The following is a 20,123-nucleotide window of genomic DNA, read 5'->3' as shown; positions in this document are numbered from 1 at the left end:
AGCAATTTTAAGTGTGAAAAGAGTCACACAGAAAAAGTAAAATGAAGTGCAAACTTGAGTGAGCACCCATACATAAAGGCAATTAACACAGTCTATGGGCTTCCCAGGTAGCATTAGTGGTAAATAACCTGACTGCCAATGCAGGAAACATAAGAGATGCAGGTTCAAGCCCTTGGTCTGGAAGACTTATTGGAGGAGGGCATGGCAACCCGCTCCAGTATTCTTGCCTGGAGAATCCCTTGGAGAGAGGAGCCTGGTGGGCTACAGTCCATAGGGTCGCACAGAACTGGACTTGACTGGAGTGACTTAAGCATACATGCATGGGCTCATCGTGGAGGGTCTCCCTGAGGATTAAGCATTTAGTTCAAAAACAGAGCAGGACTTAGCCAAACAAATGTCCAGGTAGCAGGAAAAGCTTAAAAAATAGCTCTATTATCTTAAGCCTCAAACTTCTCTGGGTCATAGCTTCTTTATCACTAAAATAACGGTGCTGAATAAGAAAAGTAGAAGCACTCGATGATTAAGAAAAGAGCTCTTATAAATTAAAAACATAAGAAAATAAAACCTCAATAGCAGGGTTAGAATATAAAAATTAAATTTCTCATAAAGTAGAGGAGAGAAAAGATGGAAAACAGGAAAGAAAACCTAAGAAAATTAAGAGGAATGATCCAGGAGGTCTATTACCCAATAATGAGTTTCAGAGAGAGAGAGAAAGAACATAGAAAACAGTGAAGAGGAAATCATCACACACTTCAAGGTATTTCTTAATACTGAAGGCTATAAGTTTCCAAATTAAGAGTCTAACCAAATATACATGACTGGATAAAACTGGACCCACAACAGTTCACATCATTTTAAAATGTGAGAACAGAGAAGCAGAACTTGTTATAGAATCCAGAGAAGAAAAGATATCCATAAAAGGATTTAAAATTTGAATAGCATAGATTTTCTGACTAACAATCTGAAAGCTAGAAGAATTTTTCTACAATTCTTATGGGAAAATCACTGTATCCATTTTGCTTTTTTTTTAATTGACATATAATTCACATTATAAAATTTAACTTTTGAAAGTATAAAATTCAGTAGGTTTAGTTTATTCAGAGTTGTGTAACCATCACCACTATCTAATTTAGGACATTTTCATCACCCCCATAAAAACCTTGCCCATGAGCAGCCATTTCCCATCTCTTCCTCACCCAAAACTTCTGACAACAAATTAACCTACCTTGTGTCTCAATGGATTTGCTTACTCTGCACATTTCACATAGTATGTGACCTTCTGTGACTTGTTTTTTTCATTTAGCATGTTTAGAAGATTCACCCATGCTGTAGCCTGTATAAGTACTTCATTCCCTTCTATAGCTGAATAACATTACATTGTATGGACATACATTTTGTTCATCCCTTCTCCAGCTGACAGACATTTGTTTGTTTCCACTTTTTGGCTATAATGAATAATACTGAACATTATAATAATGAACATTCACACACAAGTTTTTAATAAATTCTCTTAGATATAGACCCAGGTGGAATTGCTACTTTATATGCTAACTGTATGTTTAACTATTTACAGAACTACCTGTTTTCCAAAGTGGATGTATCATTGTATATTCCCATTAGCCATATATGAAGGTTCCAATTTCTCTACATCTTCACCAATGCTCGTTATTATAAGTTTTTTGTTGTTGTTGCTGCCACCCTGGGTCTTTGTTGTTGTGTGCAGCCTTCTCATTGTGGTGGATTATCTTATTGCAGAGCACAGGCTTCAGCAGCTGCAGCTCGCAGGCTCTAGAGCACTGGTTCAGTAGTTGTGGTGCATAGGCTTAGTAGCCCTGTGGCATGTGGAATCCTCCTGGACCAGGTTTCAAACCCCTATACCCTTCAATGGCAGGCGGATTCTTAACCACTGGACCACCAGGGAAATCCTATTATCAGTCTTTTTTGATTACAACCATTCAGTGGGTATGAAGTAGTATCACTGTGATTTTAATTTGCATTTCCCTTATGCCTAATGATGAACATTTTTTTTCAAGTACATACTGGCCTTAGGTATTTCTTCTTTGAAGACATGTCTATTCAGATTTTTGACTCATTTTTTGATTGGGCTGTTTACTGTTGAGTTGTAAGAATCTTATGAGACACGACACATGATTTACAAATATCTCTCCCATTCTGTGAGTTTTATTTTCATTTTCTTGATACTGTCATTTTAAGCCAAATGTTTGTTAATTTTTTAAAAAACAAAGACTACTAGCAGCATTGGTAAGTGCTCTTTCAAAGCTGTTGAGCAGGCACAAATTTCTTGTTTCAGATCAAGTGTTACATCTTCAACTTAAGTGTACTCTTCTTTGGTCCTAATGGTTGTTGCAGAGTTTGTTCCTTCAACTGATCTGTACTTGAAGCAACAGTTTCAAGTGATAAATAAAGTCTAATTTGTCACTCTTCATAACCAACAGCTCAGCCCTCCCTCTCCAGCACCAGCATAAAAATAAATGCATTTTAATTTTTATGAAGTCTAATTTATCTTTTTTCTTGGCTGCTTGTGTTTGGACATCATATCTAAGAAACCATTGCTCAATTCAAGGTCATAAAGATGACAGATGAGCAAAAATTTAATATATATAAATAGCAAAAGATAATTCAGCCTTAAGAAGGAAATTCTGACACATGCTACTTAACACAGATAAATCATGACAACGTTATGCTAAGTGAAAAAACCACTGACAGAAAGACAATGTATGATTACACTTTTATGACATACAAGTTGTCAAAATCGTAAAGAAAGTAGATTGGTAGTTGCTAGTGGCTGAAGGGAGGGAGAGAATGGTATGTTATTGCTTAATGGGTACAGAATTTCAATTTGTAAGATGAAAAGAGAGAGATAAACAGTGGTGATGGTTGTACAACATTATAAATTTATTTAATACCACTGAACTGTATACTTAAAAATGGTTAAGATGGCAAATTTTATGTTATGTGCATTCTACAACAATAAAATTGGGTACTTGTGCTCAGAAATTCATCTTCTGGTGGAAAAGAGAAACACAGTTGTAAGCACACAACCACAAAACAATGTGATGTGATGACAACATACACGGAGAAATCAAACCTGGCAGCAGAGCAGGAAACGAAAGGTTTCTCAGAAGTGACATTTGACCTTTAGGATAGACAAGCTAACAAAAAGGACAAGTTAACAAAAAATTTACGCCCACCAAGAAAACAGAAGTAACAGAAAGAACATCCAATTGAAATTTACCAATACAAAGCTGAATTTACAAGCCACAATCTTAAGGAGAAATGTGACTGAGACATAGATGTACAAGTCTTATACTCTTACCTCTTGGATTTCATCTGGGACAGTTGAGTCCATCAGTCTGAAGAGCAAATTTCGAAGTGGACCTGCCTGTCTCCCAAGGATGCTAGTAGCTACCCCTCCCGCAAGTGCAAGAGCAAGGTGATTTGAAAGCAGCTTCAGGCACAGTTTGAGGAAATTGTGGTGTTCCCTGAAACCAAATAAACTGCTATAAACTTCTGGAATATAAAAGAGCACATGCTATCTACTTTGGGTAATATCTTTTCTCTCTTTAAAATTTTTTTCAAATTATGACTAACAGTAATTTTAAAAACATGGTTCATGAATTTATGGATAATTTTTCCTAAAGCTTATTATCAGTACATATGCATGCTGAGCTCTTTTTTTGATTATAAAATTTCATATAATTGAGGGAGAAATTGAGTAAGAAAGAATAACTCAAAATTCAAAATGAGTAATAGACTGTGTGCATGTGTGCACATACACACAGACACATACAAATACACACACATATATAACATACCTTGACGAAGGGAAAGGGAGTGGGGGAATCTCACTGTTTATTTTATCACAGTATCTCTCAAGAAATGAACGAAGGTGTGAGAAGGTACTCTCTTCAAGATCTACACAATAAGGTCGGTGCCAGGCAACAACTTGTCTAGAAGGAAGCATAAGAAAATCATGAAATACCCTTAACGTGAAATTTTCACACACAATCAAAAACAAAAATTAAGGGTACTAAAGTTGAAAGATGTCAATAAGATATACAAAGACCTTTCTGATTATAAAGGTGATAAAAACCCTTCATTTTAGCAACTGAAGAAGACTAAGAATCTGCCATTTCTAGAATTCTTCAAGAAGAAAATATATAGCCACTACTTATTTTAGGAGGTCTGGATATTCATTCACCTTAAGTCAAAGTGCTGAACTGCATGAATTACTATAGCCCCTTCTGGTTCTTAGGATCCATAAGATGTACAGTTCATATTAAGAAAAATAGCCTGACTCTGTACAGTGATATCTTGAAATGTAGTGGGTGGGCCAAAAAGTTTGTTCGGGTTTTTCCATAGGATTTACGGAAAAGCCTGAAAGAACTTCTGGCAAACTCAATACTAAAAGAAAACCTGTTCAAAACTCCTGTGAAAATTTTCAAGATCTTGGGAATCATTTTCTACATATAAGGTGGAAAGCTGCAGATTTAACACTGACACTAAGTTATTTATATTCAATTTATTGTATTTTCAGCTTTTGTTTTAGAGAGTAATTATCTATAGATGTTTAAAATTGGTCAGAATGCTATGATAAACCATATCTGAACCAAGGGTTTAGAATACAAATACAATATATTCCAAATTACTAATTAGCCCATATACATCTGAACATAGCTGAAATAACTCCCAAATTTCTTAAAATTCAATCTTCAAATATTGGCTAAAAATTACCTGATTATCTAAAAAGATAGGGTTATCATTAGGAAAAAGTTAAATTTCTGCAAAAAGTAACTTCCTTCATCTAAAAGTATGGCCACTGCTTAAAAAAACAATGACACAGATAAAGGGCATGGAAGCTAATTAACTATTATTAAAAAGCAATGACACCTAGTTCTGATTTTGATTATTTTAATTTCGTTTCCTCCTGTTAAGTGGACACAATTTTTAAGATCAGTATCTGGAGAGAGAGAGAAGGAATTCAAAATGTTTAAAAGACACTTAAATTAAGATAGCACTTTAATGTACAATCTTGCTTATGAAATACATCTAACCTCAACTTTCAAACTGAAAGATATCTAGATGGCATGTCTATGACAGTAAAAAAGCCATTATCAGAAATATTCAGAAGAGTATTTTAAGAACAATGTTCGATTATTTCTGCTTCTATGAGTGTTTTTGTTAATCAGACACAGGACATTGTAAACAGGGGCACACTCACCTGTCCCTAGGAAGAGCAGTCCACGCCAGACTGTGTGACGTTCCGGCAGAGATCTGCTGAATGGCGATGCCATCTAAGCCGCTTACTTTCTTTGGTTTAGTAATGGGACCTGTGGAGTTTCCTTGTCCACACTGTCCCATTGAGTTATTTCCCCAGGCATAAACTTCATTGTCTGAAAACAAAACATAAAGAACAAAAGAAAACTCAAATTTAAATGCACAACACTGGAATTCCCCAGTGGTCCAGTGATTTAAGAATCCACCTGCCAATGCAGAGGACACAGCTTCAATCCCTGGTCTGGGAAGACCCCACATGCCACACAGCAACTAAGCCCGTGCCCCACAAATACTAAGCCCACATGCCACAACTACTGAAGCCTGCGACCCTAGAACCCACAATTCACATGCAACAAGAGAAGCCACCACAATGAGAAGCCCATACACTGCAACAAAGATCCAGCACAGCCAAAAATAAGAGAAATAAATAAATGTAAAACACTTAAGAAAGGTAGTATTTAACACTATCTCTTTAAAAACAAATGATCTTACCATGAGAAAGAGCCAAACAATGACTGTCTCCAATAGAAATATCAACTATTCTTGTGGCAGCCAGTTCTTCAATAAGCTTTGGTCTCAGTGCAGTAGCTTCTGATGAACCACAACCTAGACAAGCTCCACAGCCCCAAGCATAGACCTGAAACAAACAAAAATACACTATACGTTAGGGTTTCCTTGGTGGCTCAGTAATAAACAATCCGCCTGCCAATGCAGGAGACACAGATTCGATTATTGTCAGTCTATCACCATAGCTTTCACTTTATGGCAGAAAGCGAAGAGGAACTGAAGAGTCTCTTGATGAAAGTGAAAGAGGAGAGTGAAAAAGCTGGCTTAAAACTCAACATTCAAATAACTAAGATCATGGCATCCGGTCCCATCACTTCATGGCAAACAGATGGGGAAACAATGGAAACAGTGACAGACTTTACTTCTGGGGGCTCCAAAAGCACTGCAGATGGTGATTGCAGCCATGAAATTAAAAGACTCCTGCTCCTTGGAAGAAAAGTTATGACCAACCTAGACAGCTCATTAAAAAGCAGAGACTCTGAATGTCTAGTCAAAGCTATGATTTTTCCAGCAGTCATGTATGCATGTGAGAGTTGGACTATAAAGAAACCTGAACACTGAAGAATTGATACTTTTGAACTGTGGTGTTGGAGAAAACTCTTGAGAGTCCCTTGGACTGCAAGGAGATCCAACCAGTCCATCCTAAAGGAAATCAGTCCTGAATATTCACTGGAAGGACTGATGCTGAAGGACTGATGGTGGCCAATACTTTGGCCACCAGATGCAAAGAGCCATCTTATTAGAAAAGACCCTGATGTTGGGGAAGATTGAAGGCAAAAAGAGAAGGGGACAACAGAGGATGAGATGGTTGGATGGTAGCACCGATTCAATAGACATGAGTTTGAGCAAGCTCCACGAGTTGGTGATGGACAGGGAAGCCTGGCATGCTGCAGGCTGCAGTCCGTGGGATCACAAAGAGTTAGACACGACTGAACAACTGAACTGAACCAATCGCCATAGCTAGACCCTTTCCACCACCAACGAACAGAAGGAAGTTAACACATGCATGGAGAAAATCAAAAGTTTAAAGGGATTACACAATTCTGACTATCTTAAGCCTGAGTAACCCTTTTCCAGAAACACCTAACCCTCTCATTATTTTCCATCTGGAAATATTCTCCTTGATCTCTCTCTTGATCACCTTCTTGCCTTCTTAGTTTATATCACTGATTCCAGCAAGATCTAGTCTCACTTTCCCCCACTATTCATGAGTTCTAGGAAAAGGTTTAAAGGGTGCTTAGTGCTAGAAGGCTTTTTAAAATTATCTTAATACAAAGAACATGGAGTTAACAAGTCTATCTAGCTTACGAAGGTCAAGTCAGAAAACTTCATTCCTTCTCAGACACTCAACATCTTCAATCAGGAGAAAATATTTCCTTTCAGTAGATTAACTTTAAAATTTAAATACACTTATTACTTTTCAGTCACCTGGCCCTCTGAAATACTCTCAACCTTTTATGTTCATCCCTTAGTCCTACCTGCCCTGTTGATGTCAAAGCAAGTGAAGACTGACTTCCAGCACAAACTTTACGAATGAACATTCCTTGTAAAGCTTCAATAACTTTAGGTTTATACACTCTGTTGGTATCACCATGGCCAAGTTTGCCTATAAAAACAAACATATTCAAGTTAAACAACTTATTTGTTTCAAAGAAACTTTACTCTTTTTCTAACTATTAATGTTGATAAACATCACTAACCTTTCCATGACTAACCTGACAAATTGTTCACATCTTAGAAAGCTCATCTTAGAAAACTTAGAAACATCTTAGAAAACAAAATTTCTGATAGCAGACAATATTAACAAATGAATTGTTTCATTGCAAGAAAAAAAAACAATAAACAATAGGTTTCTTTAATTTGAAGCAATAAAAAACACTTTAAGAGAGATACAGAAAATTCATTTACTGTCTTTCTCGTCTTTAATGGTCATATTTCTAACTTTAAATTTGCTGATAAAATAAACAGGTCCTATACAAGAATGTGTGGCCTTCTCAGATGGCACTAGTGGTAAAGAACCCGCCTATCAAATCCAGAGATATAAGAATGCAGGTTTGATTCCTGGGTTGGGAGGATTCCCCTGCAGGAGAGCAGAGCAATCCACTCCCAATATTCTTGCCTGGAGAATCCCATGGACAGAGGAGACGGACGGACGGCTACAGTCCACAGGGTCGCAAAGAGTCAGAAAGGGCTGAAGCGACTTAGCACACACATTCAAGAATGTGTATACATATGATTATTTTTTATTTTTTTAAAAAGACTCAATAATTCACCAAACAGAAAACTTGGCAAATCACCAAAGGGAGGGGGAAAAATAAAAGGCCAAGAAACTCCCTAAGAAGTAAATACAAGCTAAATACCATTTCACTATTGAAACTATTTTTTAAACATCTTAATTTTAATTGCCAGTATTTATGAGGGATATGGGGAAGTGAGCATTCTCATATTGCTGGTGGGAGTGACTAAGAAAAGTAGGAAGACTGTCATTCACTATTCTGTTTTTGATACTGAAAAAAACTGGAAACAGTCTAGATATTCAACAATAATAAACTGCTTTGTAAATTTTGCTACAATCACATGAAAGAATACTTTGAGCCATTGAAAAGAAAAATGTACAGCCATATTTGTTGACACACAAAGATATTCATAAGATACTATTAGACAAAAACCAACAGGTTGCAAGATAGTATCTATGGTATAGATAGGTCTGCCTTCTTTTTTTAATATATCTATATAGAAATATATGCACATATTTACATAAGTACATATGTATAACATTTAGGTGTCTATCTCCCAAAATTTTAACAATGTTTATGAGCAACATTTGTAGAAACAGTTCATTTAAATTTTTTCAATGTCAGAAAAAACATTTGCTCATCTGTATCTGAGTTCTCTACAATACGCTTGTACAACTGAAAAATAAAATTTTTAAAACTCAAGGGAAAAAAAGGCCAAAGTTATCAATAAATAATTTTTTACATACCATTGTCTCCTCCTCCAAAAGACCATACAGTTCTCCCATCTTTAGATAAAGCAATAGTATGTGAACTGCCACAAGAAACCTCTCCTACATTGCTAATGTCTTTTACTAATGTTGGAATGTTACGGCTATTACTGTCACCATGACCTTGGATAAAACACAATAAGAAAGAAATAATGTTAACTCTTTTTCTTTAAGTCATTATTTCACAGGTAGGATAAACATTACAAGTTACTTACAGAATTGAGGAATTTTTAAAGTGCAACTTAATATGAAAAACAGAATCATTTCTAATATCTTCACATCTCATCTTCTAGGCTGCTCCCAATATGAGGTACCCAGTTCCTTCAGGGATTCAGCAGAACATTCTATCATGCTCCTCTCATAGCACGTATCTATAGCTATCTAGTATCATGTTAATGTTAACTTGTTTTCACTACCTCTATGTTACACATTTCAGGATCACTTCAGGATGGTTCTTTCTTACCCCTGAAATCCTATAACGCCTACAGTAAATACCTGCTAGACTTAATTACATCTTAAAAGCTCCAGAATCTAGGTACTCTCTCTATAAAATTATCTTTCTCTGAGCTTAAAACTAAAAAAATAAACAACAGTCTTTGGCCTATCAGTCTCACTGCTTCTCAATAACCACTGTCATCTCTATTTTTCTGTGAAAATAACTTCAATTATTAAAAAATCTTACCTAATCTTCCAAAATCTCCTTCACCCCACGTGTATAATTCACCATCCTCTGTGACAGCAGCACTATGTCTGTATCCAGCCGACACACAAACCACCACCTGCATTGCACACAAAGGGAATCTGATGAATACAAAGATGACAAAACACAGAGCTCGCATTTGACTCTACGCACAGACTTCAGAGATACTGATGTTCACAGCTCATCCAGGAAGGGCCAGGTACAGTTTAGAAGCATTTGCTCCAGAAAGGGTGCCTAGCTAAAGGGTCAAGGAAGTGCTGAAATACAGACAGAGCTCTGCTGGCCAAGCCACAAGCTCTGCTTCTACCAAGAAAGAACTTTTCTTAATTCCCACAAAGAGATTGTAAAGGTTAGCAGCACCCTCTCACCCCTTGCCTCCCCGCCCCAAATACATCAATCTAATCACTTGCAACAATACTACATCACCAATCAACTCTTTACTCAAAGAGCTGGATGGGGCTGAACACTCATGACACAATGAAAAATTTTTAAATAGAACATTTAAACTTTTAAATATAATCCAGTCCTGGTTAATCAAGAAAAATTCATTACATAATAGGGCTAACTCTCAAAAGCACACTGACTGTTACCAAGGAGAGAAGATCTAAGGAGTATATACGTTTATATCAATTAAACTCCTAACAGTATCTCTTTACCCTCAAATAGCTACAGAGCTGATAAGCAGAATCAGGGAAATAAGGGTATATGGCAGCACAATTTGGGGGATCACTTATACCTTTTAACAATGATCAAATTCACTAACTTCTGAAAAATAAACAGAAAAATAACTGTACTAATAACCACATTTTTTAATCTGCAAAAGTCAGAACTCACTTTAGAAAATCTAAGATTAAATTAAAAATACTGAGTACCTAATACATTTTAGATAATCTATTAAGAATTTTGAAAATTTTACCTGTAAATTATTAATTCATTTTGGGGGACTTTTTCCTTCATGATATTCATACTAAGTTATTTTTAACTAGTAATGTTTCCACTGTAAAATGGAACATTAAAAGAACATAAGTAGGGAATTCCTTGGAGGTCCAGTGGTTAGGACTAAGCACTTTCACGGTGGTGGCCTGGGTTCAATCACTGGGTTTAAAGTCATGAAACAGGGCCAAAAACTTAAAAACAATGGGAAGTGAGAAAAAAGGTACTAGAAAAACTAAAAACAATATAATTTTACAGAGTATTTATCTGAAGTTTCTTAGAGTCCCATATTCAACACTTTTTCAAAAGATCTCTTGACGTTAAGTGGAATGTTCTCAGGCTCATTGCTTTAAGGCTGATGTCTTAAACTTAAACATTTAAAGTTATAATAAAGTAAAATTCATTTGCTCCAGCAAATACCAGACCACCTGACCTGCCTCTTGAGAAAGCTGTATGCAGGTCAGGAAGCAACAGTTAGAACTGGACATGCAACAACAGACTGGTTCCAAATAGGAAAAGGAGTACGTCAAGGCTGTATATTGTCACCCTGCTTATTTAACTTATATGCAGAGTACATCATGAGAAACGCTGGGCTGGATGAAGCACAAGCTGGAATCAAGATTGCCGGGAGAAATATCAATATCAATAACCTCAGATATGCAGAGGACACCACCCTTACGGCAGAAAGTGAAGAAGAATTAAAGAGCTACTACTTGATGAAAGTAAAAGAGGAGAGTGAAAAAGTTGGCTTAAAGCTCAACATTCAGAAAACTAAGATCATGGCATCCAGTCCCATGACTTCATGGCAAATAGATGTGGAAACAGTGGCTGACTTTATTTTTCTGGGCTCCAAAATCACTGCAGATGGTGATTGCAGCCATGAAATTAAAAGACACTTACTCCTTGGAAGGAAAGTTATGACCAACCTAGATAGCATATTAAAAAGCAGAGACATTACTTTGTCAACAAAGGTCTGTCCAGCCAAGGCTGTGGTTTTTCCAGTGGTCATGTATGGATGTGAGAGTTGGACTATAAAGAAAGCTGAGCACTGAAGAATTGATGCTTTTGACCTGTGGTGTTGGAGAAGACTCTTGAGAGTCCCTTGGACTGCAAGGAGATCCAACCAGTCCATCCTAAAGGAGATCAGTCCTGGGTGTTCATTGGTAGGACTGATTTTGATGCTGCGACTCTAATACTTTGGCCACCTGATGCGAAGAGCTGACTCATTTGAAAAGACCCTGATGCTGGGAAAGATTGAGGGCAGGAGGAGAAGAGGACGACAGAGGATGAGATGGTTGGATGGCATCACCAACTCAATGGACATGGGTTTGGGTGGATTCCAGGAGTTGGTGATGGACAGGGAGGTCTGGTGTGTTGTGTTTCATGGGGTCGCAAAGAGTTGGACACAACTGAGTGACTGAACTGAACTAAAATTCATTTGATGGCCAACCTTGTCAGACAAATTCCCATGAAAGAAAAGTATCCCACTTTTAATTCTGGTATAAAATAAAATTTAAATTTTAAAGGTTTTTATAAAAGAAAACATTCATAGAAAGAATGCAAACTTAAAATGGAGGAACTTACAAAATTGCATATAATTTTAAGTTAGGAAAATGACTTCATTTCTTTAAGGAAAGGTAAAAGAGAAACAAAAATAGGAGTTGTAGATTCAATTTCTAATGGTGCTGATTATTTGTGTGTGACCTCGGGCAACTTACTTAACCACTTTTAATGCCTCATTTAAGTTTTTGTTAAAATGCCATTTACTCCGAGAGAACCTTCTGATCTCATTATCTAGTATCACACCCCATCAAACTTAGTATCTGTTATATTACTCAAATTTTTCCTTTACTATTATTTGAAATTACTTTATATGTTTGCCTACTTATTATCTCCAGACCACAGATTAAAGATCCACGAGAGTAAGGATCTTGTCTCTTTTGTTCACTGTGCTGTGCTTAGTCACTCAGTTGTGTCTGACTCTTTGCAACCCCATGGACTGTAGCCTGCCAAGTACCTCTGTCCACGGGGCTTCTCTAGGCAAGAACACTGGAGTGGGTTGTCATGCCCTCCTCCAGGGGATCTTCCCAACCCAGGGATCAAACCCAGACCTCCCGCATTGCAAGCAGATTCTGTACCATCTGAGCCTCCAGTGAAGCCCAAGAACACCGGAGTGGGTAGCCAATCCTTTCTCCAGAGGATCTTCCCGACACAGGAATTGAACTGGGGTTTCCTGCACTGCAGGCAGATTCTTTACCAGCTGAGCTACCAGGGAAGCCCCTTTTGTTCACTATTCTATGTCAAATGCCTAAAACATTGCCTGGCACTTGGAAAAGAAAGTGAAGTTGCTCAGTCGTGTCCGATTCTTTGCAACCCCATGGACTGTAGCCCACCAGGCTCCTCCATCCATTGAATTTTCTAGGCAAGAGTACTGGAGTGGGTTGCCATTTCCTTCTCCAGGGGATCTTCCTGGCCCAGGGATCAAACCCAGGTCTCCCGCATTGCGGGCAGAGCCCCCAGGGAATCCCATATAAGGTACTAGATAAATATTTGTAAAATGGATGATTCTCAGTTTCCTATCTGTAAAATGAAAATAATAACTGCTTTAACAAAGCTGTTAGAAGAATTAAAATTTAAAACTACACGTGAAAGTGTGCTGTAAACCATCAAGCAGACATACAAAAGATAAGCCAAAGGGTTAGGAGGAGGGCTACCTCAGAATACACCAAAATCTGAAAGGTATTGTCAATTATAGCAACCATAAGTACCAGTGCAACTAATTATTTTTAAATCCAAAAAGAAGGCACATACCTTTCCCTGCAGAGGGCCCTGAATAAGCTTGGGATATTTCTGTGTTGAACTATTTCCATGTCCCAGTTTCCCATAATCACCATCTCCCCAACTGAAGACTTCTCCTTCTGTAGTGAAAGCTAAAGTATGACCATCAGATCCTTTAGAAGATGAGACCTTTTTAATGGACCTGTGAGGCTCAAATGTTAACTTTTTTAAAGTAGATTGATTATTAGAGTCTCCAAGGCCTAGTCTTCCATAGCTGCCTTTACCACAAGCTCTGACAGAGCCATCTGTAGAAATGACAAAAGTGCAGTATTGTCCAGCTTCAATCTATAAACAAACAGAACGAGATATAACATGCTTCTGTAAGAATCAAAGTATAATATTAAAGTTTATCTTACCAAAGAAGCTCAAAGGAAATCTTTTAAAGTGGAAATGCATCTCCACAGAGATTAAGAAGTAAACAGAAAAATAAAGAAAATTATTAATGGCCTATTCACATTGACTTCATTGTTAATATATATTTTATCTTTTCAGGTTATCTATCCAGTTTTGGTTCAATGAAACAACAAAGTAAAATGTTTCATTCTCCTTTAATATTACTGGTGAAGGGAAAGCAGTAAAATTTTCCTGTAATTCCTTAAGGTCCATTATAACAAGAACCATGTAATATTTATTCTAAATTCATTTGAGAGAAGCATATATTTTAATGAAAATAATAAAATAGAAAGTTCCAATTTGCCTAAAAGGTAGCTACAAAGGTAAAAAAGTGATCACAATAAGAAAATGGAATGCCAATATGGCAAAAGGAAAATTCTAATTTTTACCTAGTCTAAAATTTACTATTTCTGTTGAATATATGGTATGTCTGTTGACATTCATAATTTTTTTTAAAACTCCTGATGCAAATTTGATTTTTTAAAACTTGGAAATACTGTTAGGAAAATGAGGGACTTAAAATAAGTTTTTCTATAAAAACGCAAAAACTGACGCAGTATAGTACAGGAACAATATAGTTAAGAAAACAAGCAAGAACATTCACTAATAAAAACAAAACCCAAAAAAATCCCACCATAACATTATTTAAAGCAAACTGTGTCATCCCAATTTGTAAAGTATGCAGAGAACTCACAGTCTGAGCATCAGAGAAACTAGGAGCCAGTTTGGGTTGTAGTATTTTCTCCTGTGTGCCTTCTACCAACTGATGGCTGCTATTGCTCCCCCAAACATAAACCTCACAGGTTTCTGAAACAATGGGAGTATCACCAGTCTGAATGCTATCAGGGCTAGCACATGTTCTTGAGTAATCAGAAGCCATTCTGCAAACCTATTAAAATAAGAAACAGGCAATGAACACTTAAGACATTTTTAGTATAGATATTTTTATAGATATTCTCTGAAATTGTTGACTTTCTTTCTTCTAAAACTATCTCAACTGCTCAAATAACCTAAGAACAACACATTCAATCTTAAGCACAGATAGCTAGATTACGTACTCCTACAGAAAAAAATCACTAAAAGATACTAACAAACGTGGCAAAAATGGGGAGGAGAAGACACAATCAAGCTTTTTATACCTAAATATTTTATTAATGTATAAAACAGCATTATAGAAAAACAAGTAGAAAAACTCCACCTTTAATAATCCCATCACCTTAATATATGTTACCTTTTTTTTATATATGTCCTTCCAGAGTTCTGCATATACATGTTTTTTAACAGTTATCACAGGGGATATACAAGTGATGACACAAAAGGACCATACAGAATTTTCTTTGTCTACCTAGTCTTCATAACTGAACCAACAATATTTCATCTGATGTAAAAATCACAATTTACTCAAGCATTTTCCTTTAAAAGGACATTCAGATTCTTTCTACTTATTAGTTATATAAGCCATTTTTAACAATATAGCTGCTGCTACATGTTTAATTACTTCCCTTAGTAGAGAAACTCAGAAATGGGACTATTGTATGCAAAAAATGCCAATAATCATACGATTCCTGAAAGATACCATACCAAATTGCCTTTGAAACTGGTGTTATGATATTATAAACAAAATGAGGGCTTCCCTAAAAACAATAGTGGCCCAGAGCAATTCAATACTTACACACGTATCTACACATATCTATACATGTATATATGTATATACATATACATATATATGTACATCTCAATATATGTATATATGTACATTATCTATATAAGCTACCTACATTATCTATACATTATATACAATTGTATATACATTATCTATACATACATTATATGCATTGTATGTACATTATATACCATCTATATATACATTATCTATATATGTATATATAGATATAGCTATATAAAAAATCATGGCTTATTTACCATTTGTGTTGAATATAATGGTAAAGTCTATTGCCATTCATAATGCTTTATAAAAATTCAGGCTTCTCCTCTCCCCTCCTCTCTCCTCAAAACCCTGCCAAAAGCATAGAACCAGGGTTGTCATCACAGTTTTCCTAACCAATGAATAGGCCTATGTGAGAGTACCAGTCTCACTGCATTCACACCAATAATTATTATGCTTTAAATTTTTTTTTGAAAACTTCATTGGGGAAAAAGAGGATGCATTCTTTTAACTTCACAGTTCCTTATCATCAACAGAACTCCCAACTATTTGCTTACCACTAACTTGCAACCATTTATTTATTAGAGCTCAGTGGATTTTTTATTGACCTGTATGAATCCCATACAATAAAGATATTATCTCTGACAACAGCAGTTGTCAATTTGTTGACTGCTTTTTAAAGCTTTTTATTTATTTTTGGTTTTGTTTTTTTCTGAATCAAGCAAAATAAAAGAGGAATCTTTAAAAACCAATGTATTATATCACCAGACCATTAAATGGGAAGGTATAATTTCAGTCAGAACCTTTAAATAGTACCCAAAAACAAGAGAATACGTGTGTCAAATAATTTTCAGTGAACATCAGGAGAGTTCTGAGAACACACAAAATGTGCATAAATAAAGGTTGCTAGTCCCTAATAAAAGATCTGAAATTCTGCTGCCAATAAAAGGATGATGGGCTCAAGCAAATTAGAACTGATCTCAAGACCTATCACAGTAGTCTCCCTTTTTCCAGTTTCACTTTTTGTGGCTTTAGTTACTGGCAGTCAGCTGCTGTCTGAAAATATTAAATGGAAAATTCCAGAAATGAATAATTCATAGATGCTAGACTGCACACTGTTCTGAGTATCATCCCATTGTCCAGCATTGCCACGCTGCATAAACTACTCACCCATCAGTCACTGCACAGCCATCTGGTAACCAGCATTCCGGTGCCTATGTTCAAGTAACCCTTGTTTTACTTAATCATGGCCCCAAAGTACAAGGGAGCTATGCTGGCAATTTGGATGTCCTCTTACTGTATCTAATTTATAAATTAAGTTTTAACATAGGTATGTATATATATAGGAAATAACATAGTATTTATAGTGTTTGGTACTATTTACAATTTCAGGCATCCACTGGGGGTCTTGGAATATATACTGCAGTGAAGTGACAGTCGCTCAGTTGTATCCAATTCTTTGCAATCCCATAGACTGTAACCAGCCAGGCTTCTCTGTCCATGGAATTCTCCAGGAAAGAATACTGGGGTGGGTTGCCATTCTCTTCTGCAGAGGATCTTCCTGACCCAGGGATCAAACCTGGGTCTCCTGCATTGCAGGCAGATTCCTCACCATCTGAGCCACAGGGGAGGCCCATTATATACTGGGTGGATTACCATTCTATAACAAGGCTTAAAAAATCATAGCCCTCCTTCTCTGACTCCCACAAAAAAGAAAGACAAGGAGAAGTTGAGGGGACAGGGAAAGAGAAGGGGAAGGGAAGGGGAGAGGGGAAGAGAGAGAGAAGGAGAGGGAAGGGGGGAAGAAAGGAAGAAGTGGAGGGAATGGGGAAAGAAGTAAAAACATTTATTCAAAAGACTTAAGAAATGTTTTTTAAAAACAACTACGGGGTGGGAAGAATTCTAGGAAGATGACAATAGCAGCAGCAATGTAGTTTTCCAAACACGGAATCACTGCACAGAACAAAAAGAAGGCAAAACTCCAAACTTATGCTTAACATTCACAATAAAACTAGACAAACATAGTTCCAGTAACTCCAAAATATGAGCAGGTGCAGACAAACCACAACCAAACACAGAATGCGCACAGTAATATATCTGTATAGGAAGAAGTCAGAGACTATCCAACAGATCTAAGAGTAAGAAAAAGGCCCAAAACAACCAACCCAGTGCTCACCAGAAAGAACAGTGAGCCAATCGAAGCAGTTGCAACTGGGAAGAAGAGCTTTGCCCTCTCTAAAAAGCAGGTAAGTACAAAGGACCCACGAGGAGAAGTTTGAAAGAAGCTAGAGCAATCTAACTTGGTGACCTCTTGAAACCAAACGGACAAGCCAGTAGTACTCCCTTCCAGAATAGAGCCCTCATGTGAAGCAGAAACTACTGGGAGTGGAATAAAAGTTTAGCAGAATGGGAACAACAGAGAGGAAAGAGACAAGCTTAAGATAAAAGGTGGGGAGGGGAATATGCTGGAAACCACCTTATTTCTTTTTTTTATAACATTACATAAAAATAATAGAGGAAGGGAGTCTATGGATTTACAAAAGCTACCTTGAATCTCATCCTATTCTAAAAATTTAGGAAAATAAAACAAAATTTTCATAAAAATAAGCAACAAAAAAGTACAAAGGTCAAATTCCATATGAAGCTATTATTGGGGGGAGCGGGGGAGGGAAGAGACAGAATAACATCACTACTTTTAAATAAAAGCAAGCCAGAAGAGAACTGCCCACAAGACATATCAAACTGTAACCTATTTCAAAGCCAGCTAAAGGGATTGAGAAAATGAAAAGTGAAAGAAATGCACAACTCTGAAATAGACATGTTCAAGAATAACGTGGCAGACTCAAAAAAGAATCAGACATAAAAGAAAAAACATCATTTTGGAAATTAAGAGTAAACTACAGGGAATCCAAGAGTAAATAAATACAAAAGATAATATCATAAGAGCAACAAAAGATTAAAAGGATAAAAGTTGTTTAGAAATAAAAAAGAAATGAAAAGCATATAAAAAGTATTAAAGAAAACGTTGAGAATTACTAGTTAAGCAAAGATCCAACAAATAAGCAATAGGAGTCCTAGAAGAGAATCAAATAAAAAAAGAGTAAAAATAATAGTAAAAACAATAATTTATGGAAACTTCCCTGAAATAAAAAAGGTTTCAGACTACATACTGAAATCTTCCCATCTCTGAGAATATCAACCCTGAATGGATAACATCAAGATGTATTCTAGTAAAATTACTGATCTCTAAAGAAGAGATCCTTTGGGCTTCTCAGCAAAACAAGCATGTGACTCATAAATATATGAAAGAAAATCAGATTATCTTCAGACCTCAGCAGCAAAGGTTTATGCCAGAAGAAAATGGATAAATACATTTAACAAGTAGAAGGAAAGAAAATGTGAGCCAAAGATTTTAAGTTCTTTCTTCTGGAAAGTGACTTTTAAGTATAAAAAGCATAGCAATTAACATGTAAGAACTAAGAGAATCTTTTCCATAATTCTTTACTGAGGATTCTACTTGAGAATAAGCTTCAGACAACTAAAAAGAATAGAGAGACACTAAGAGAAACTGGCAGTGAGCATTAAAGATGTAGTTATTTATAGAACTCATACTAAGTGAGGGTTATAACGTAGAGTTATGCATGCTATAAGTATGTACATATAATACAACTACAAAAAATGGGGAAATCATATGTAAACAGCATGTTTTAGTAAACATACGATGGTAGTATTTGTCTTATTTTAGGATTACTCTGTGTGTCGCACTATGTGACCAAAATAAATAATTACAGAATATTCTAATTCTACATCCCTGTACCTAGAAAACCGATGTTCTTACTTTGAAAGAAAGGAGATATAACTGTAATATAGAAAAGGGTAAGTATAAATTCTATAGCCCCAAAATTAAAAATATCAACTAAAGAGGTATACTATTAGCTTTAAATACTCACACACATGTACACACACAGACACACACACACACGCAAACTTCCTGGCTCTACTGTAAGGGCCTAGAAAAATAACACTGACACAGTAGTGATGACCATGATTGTGATCCTGAAATACTATTTTCCACCAAAAGAAACCAGGGCTTATGGAGAAATAGCTAACGAGCTGCAAATCCAGATCAAGAAATGTGTAAGATGAGTCCATCTTGAGTTCAGGACAATTTGAAGGGTCAGTTAGCAAGGAAGCTATCAAAGATTATTAGGTCCATGTCAAAAGAACTTGGGAACCACCCTGAAGAGACTATTACCCTGAAAGACTGCTGGCCAAAGATAAAATAGTACGAGCTTCACTACAGATGATAATTCAATGAAGTAAAACTTGAATAGGTTTAAATCTGAGTTTGTAATAGTATTTTGCAAGTGAAATCAACTGGTCAAGCTTGAAGGATGACAGAAGACCAGTTCATTAAAGTGAAAACCAGTAAATAAAAATTGGTGTTAAAAATTTTTTTTAAAAAGCAAATGGGAGAATCAAACATTTATTCTGCTTTTCCTATTTGAATTGTCGCAAGGTAACCAAATAGTCAATAAGGGAATCATCTCTTCATGAAAACCCAGATGACATGATCCTCTACATAGAAAACCCTAAAGACTCTACCAGAAAATTACTAGAGCTAATCAATGAATATAGTAAAGTTGCAGGATATAAAATTAACACACAGAAATCCCTTGCATTCCTATATACTAACAATGAAAAAACAGAAAGAGAAATTAAAG

The 20,123-nt window shown here is 36.2% G+C and overlaps 1 protein-coding gene across 13 annotated transcripts in view; it reads right to left on the bottom strand.

The window, feature by feature from the left end:
* Nucleotides 1–20,123, bottom strand: part of HERC1 (HECT and RLD domain containing E3 ubiquitin protein ligase family member 1) — a 203,239-nt gene that overhangs the window by 126,060 nt on the left and 57,056 nt on the right. For all 13 annotated transcript variants that reach the window (XM_043471713.1, XM_043471719.1, XM_043471724.1 and 10 more), the window contains 9 exons: nucleotides 14,428–14,622; nucleotides 13,314–13,625; nucleotides 9,552–9,648; nucleotides 8,849–8,992; nucleotides 7,344–7,471; nucleotides 5,791–5,935; nucleotides 5,243–5,414; nucleotides 3,837–3,971; nucleotides 3,338–3,503 (listed from right to left, as the gene is read on the bottom strand). In XM_043471713.1, coding sequence (XP_043327648.1) covers nucleotides 3,338–3,503; nucleotides 3,837–3,971; nucleotides 5,243–5,414; nucleotides 5,791–5,935; nucleotides 7,344–7,471; nucleotides 8,849–8,992; nucleotides 9,552–9,648; nucleotides 13,314–13,625; nucleotides 14,428–14,622 — 1,494 coding nt within the window. The remainder of the gene's footprint in view (nucleotides 1–3,337; nucleotides 3,504–3,836; nucleotides 3,972–5,242; nucleotides 5,415–5,790; nucleotides 5,936–7,343; nucleotides 7,472–8,848; nucleotides 8,993–9,551; nucleotides 9,649–13,313; nucleotides 13,626–14,427; nucleotides 14,623–20,123) is intronic.

The sequence above is a fragment of the Cervus canadensis genome, chromosome 6 (assembly GCF_019320065.1).
Source record: "Cervus canadensis isolate Bull #8, Minnesota chromosome 6, ASM1932006v1, whole genome shotgun sequence".
In the NCBI taxonomy this organism is placed as follows: Eukaryota; Metazoa; Chordata; class Mammalia; order Artiodactyla; family Cervidae; genus Cervus; species Cervus canadensis.
This window is presented reverse-complemented; position numbering and strand designations above follow the sequence as displayed.